Genomic DNA, 3,195 nt, shown 5'->3' with positions numbered 1-3,195 from the left:
AATAAAATAAAAATCTATCAAAGTTGAAATCGAATAAAAAACCCCCCAGAAATCGTAAAAAAAAAATGAAATCGAAAAAAAAATACCAAGAAATCGATTGAAAGAAAGGAGGACGGTGTTGCATGTTGGAATTCTTCGAATGCAAGAAGGGAGGAGGACACTAGGGAGAAGGAGATGAGGGAAGAGAAATAGAAGGAGGAGAAGGAGATCGAGAAAGAGGAGGAGAGGAGAGAGAAAGAGGAGGAGAGGAAAGAGAAAGAGGAAGAGAAGAGGAGAGAGAATGAGAAATGGCTGAGAGGAGTGAATATGTTAGGGTTGGGGGGGTTTTAATGGGCCTTTTTTTTTTTTTTTTTTTTTTTAATATTTAATGTCTCCGGTTCAAAAAGGCACCGGTTCAAACCGGTGGCCTTTATGTTTTTGGCACCGGTGCCTTTTACTCTGGTTTAGCTTCCCACCAATTTTGTAGGCCATTTTTGGCACCGGTTTGGACTGAACCGATGCCAATTAGGGGGTGCCATATTGATATTTTCTACTAGTGATTGTATGCAACATCTATTGCAAAATAATTATGTTATCTGTGATTTTCCTCTTCGGAACAAAATTACACTAAGTCGAAGAGATTAAGGTTGGTAGAAAACTTTTAAGTCGATTAACAATGACTTTCATCACCAACCTATAAACAATTTTACATAAGCCTATCGGTCAAAATTACTTTGCACTTTGAGGCCCTTCAACTTTGGGAATAAGAACAAAAAAAGCATCATTCAAGCCTTCCGGGAATTCACGGCCCTCAAACACATTTTTTTTACCAACTCATCCACATCAGGTCGTACCAAATCCCAATATTGTTGAAAGAAAATTGGTGGAAATCCATCAGGGCCTAGTGCTATGAAGGGCTTCATACTTTTCAAGGCCTAGAGAATTTCACACTCTGCTATCGTTCGACTCACCATTTCTCACTCCTCATCACCAATCAAAGGAAAATAATCATGAATTAAATTTTCCTGTTTCACAAGATATAATTGATCTCTAATTGAATTAAGAGAATCTAAAATATTTATCACATTTATATCTCTTAAGGGATTTTTTTTAATCTTATTGACCATATTTATCTCACAAGATATAATTGCATTATCTTTTGAGTTAAATTTATCTCACAAATCAGAAGATTAAATTGCATTATCTTTTGAGTTAAATTTGTCAATATTCTTATTGGACATATTCTAAGCTATCTTTTTATTGCAATATTTATTTCCCAACTCAGCCGTCGAGTATCCCTCGAAGTGATCTTTAGTTAAAGACTCATCTCCATTCCCTTGAATAATATTATTCCCCTCCAAATTAGCTCCTCTAATTTCATTCTCCCCTAAATTTACAACACTCTTGCCAATTATACCATTTTTTTCCCATCACATCATCCTTTTTCATAATGGTATTATTTCTTTTCCAAATAGGATCTCCCACTTCCGTGTCCCCTTACTGATCAAGCACATCAAACCTCAATCCCTGAATCCTAGACTTTGAAGTCATGGATTTTTCTTTGTTTCCTGAAGTATTTGCTTTTTTACCTGCACCCTTTCCCATCGTATTGCCACCAAGAACTGGTTTGTTGACTTTGTTATCTTGAGCTTGTTTTTTTATTGATCCGGCGTAGTCTTGGGAATATATTTCCTCTGTGGTCTCTGGACTAGCATCCACGATCCATATCTGACTTCTTCTTCTGGCCGAGCCTTATGAACATGAGATTCTTTAGCCGCACCATCACCAGCTTGTTCTCGAACAATGACCTCCCCTAAGTCACCTCCTGATTTAAACAGGTTGCAACCATCCTCCTTGTACCCCAAATGGCCCCATTTAAAGCAAATTTGTCAAAGTCCCTCATATTGAATTTTCCCTACATAGCCATTTAATCTAAACTTTGATAGCAATGGTTTTGACAAATCAACTTCAATGCAACATCTGATATATTGGCCCCTATCCATGGATTCTGTATTCCTATCAATTTTAATAACCCTTCCAATCTTCAATCTAATCTTTAACAAGAACTGCTTATCGATGTATTCCACTGACAGTTGCGGTATACGCACCCACGTATTCAACTTCTTAATCGGAGCTTCATCTGCTACAAAATTCGGCTCCCATTTACGGATCGTTAGATAACTGTCTTTAATCATCCATGGTCCTTGAGTTAACACCCAGATATAATCCTCCATATTGTTGAAACGAACAACATAATATGCATTCCCAACATCAGTTAAAGTAATATCCCCCTTGAGATGCCATTTCAGCCTTAATCTTTTGATCAGTACTTCATAGCTCATTCTCTTGTCAAATAATTTGACAATTAGGGAAAATTTCCAAGGGACACGCAACCGCTTATTCGCTTCCTTATTCAGAAGGATTGTTAGACAACTCTCATCATCCGAATCACAATCAAGAGGGATATCCTCATCAGATTCCTCTTCATCATCCAATTCTCTGTATTCCACATCATTTCCAAACCCTTTTCGGCCACTCTTGGCCGCCTGAATATAAGAAAATGGGGCATCTGGAGGCTTATTCGCTTCAAGTTCCATTGAATTAGCCATGATAGATTCCATCTGAACATCATAGGATTGTTCATTTGGAGGAATCTCCGAAGAATTTCTCTTTTATTTCTTATTTAATCTTCGTAGAAGGTCGGTTCCCTCATTTGACAGTTCTTGCGCGCGTCTCTCATTTTCGCTCTCCATTTTAAATTGAAATTTTTTATAGAATTCATCACATAACCAACCTAGTTAAAAGTCTTTATAATACGAAGATCTAGCAATGATTAAATAATGTGAAATTTTTTAGACTTATCACCTTTTGGGCCCCAAAATGTGAAATAACAAAAGAACAAATAGCTGCTTGATGATAACCTCCATCTTTATACTCTAAAACAACTGACAATAATTCAAAAGAAACATATGACTTCTTTTTCACTTTCCTCTTCAGGTTCATTACCAATTTTTCTCTTACCATTTCCTTTATTACCTTCACCAACATCTTTTTAAGGTTCATTAACATCATCTAAACCTAAAAAAGTCCTACACTCTGCCTTCAATAATTCATAAGGATTCGGGCCTTTCTTCATTTTAGAAACACGTTGGACAGGTTTATTAGTATAAGGAATGCCTAACACATCAGTTTTATCATCACTATCTATATGTATAA

At 36.5% G+C, this 3,195-nt stretch overlaps 1 protein-coding gene across 1 annotated transcript; it reads right to left on the bottom strand.

Annotated features, from left to right (window-relative positions):
* Window positions 1-1,868: 1,868 nt before the first annotated feature.
* Window positions 1,869-2,588, bottom strand: LOC145633777 (uncharacterized). The gene has a single exon (XM_081685540.1). It carries the CDS (start codon window positions 2,586-2,588, stop codon window positions 1,869-1,871), a length of 720 nt encoding a protein of 239 aa, XP_081541666.1.
* Window positions 2,589-3,195: the final 607 nt, after the last annotated feature.

This window comes from Chenopodium album, chromosome 1 (genome assembly GCF_948465745.1).
Source record: "Chenopodium album chromosome 1, dcCheAlbu1.1, whole genome shotgun sequence".
NCBI classification, from domain to species: domain Eukaryota; kingdom Viridiplantae; phylum Streptophyta; class Magnoliopsida; order Caryophyllales; family Amaranthaceae; genus Chenopodium; species Chenopodium album.
Note: the sequence above shows the minus strand (reverse complement) of the source record. Positions and strands in the feature narration are given on the sequence as shown.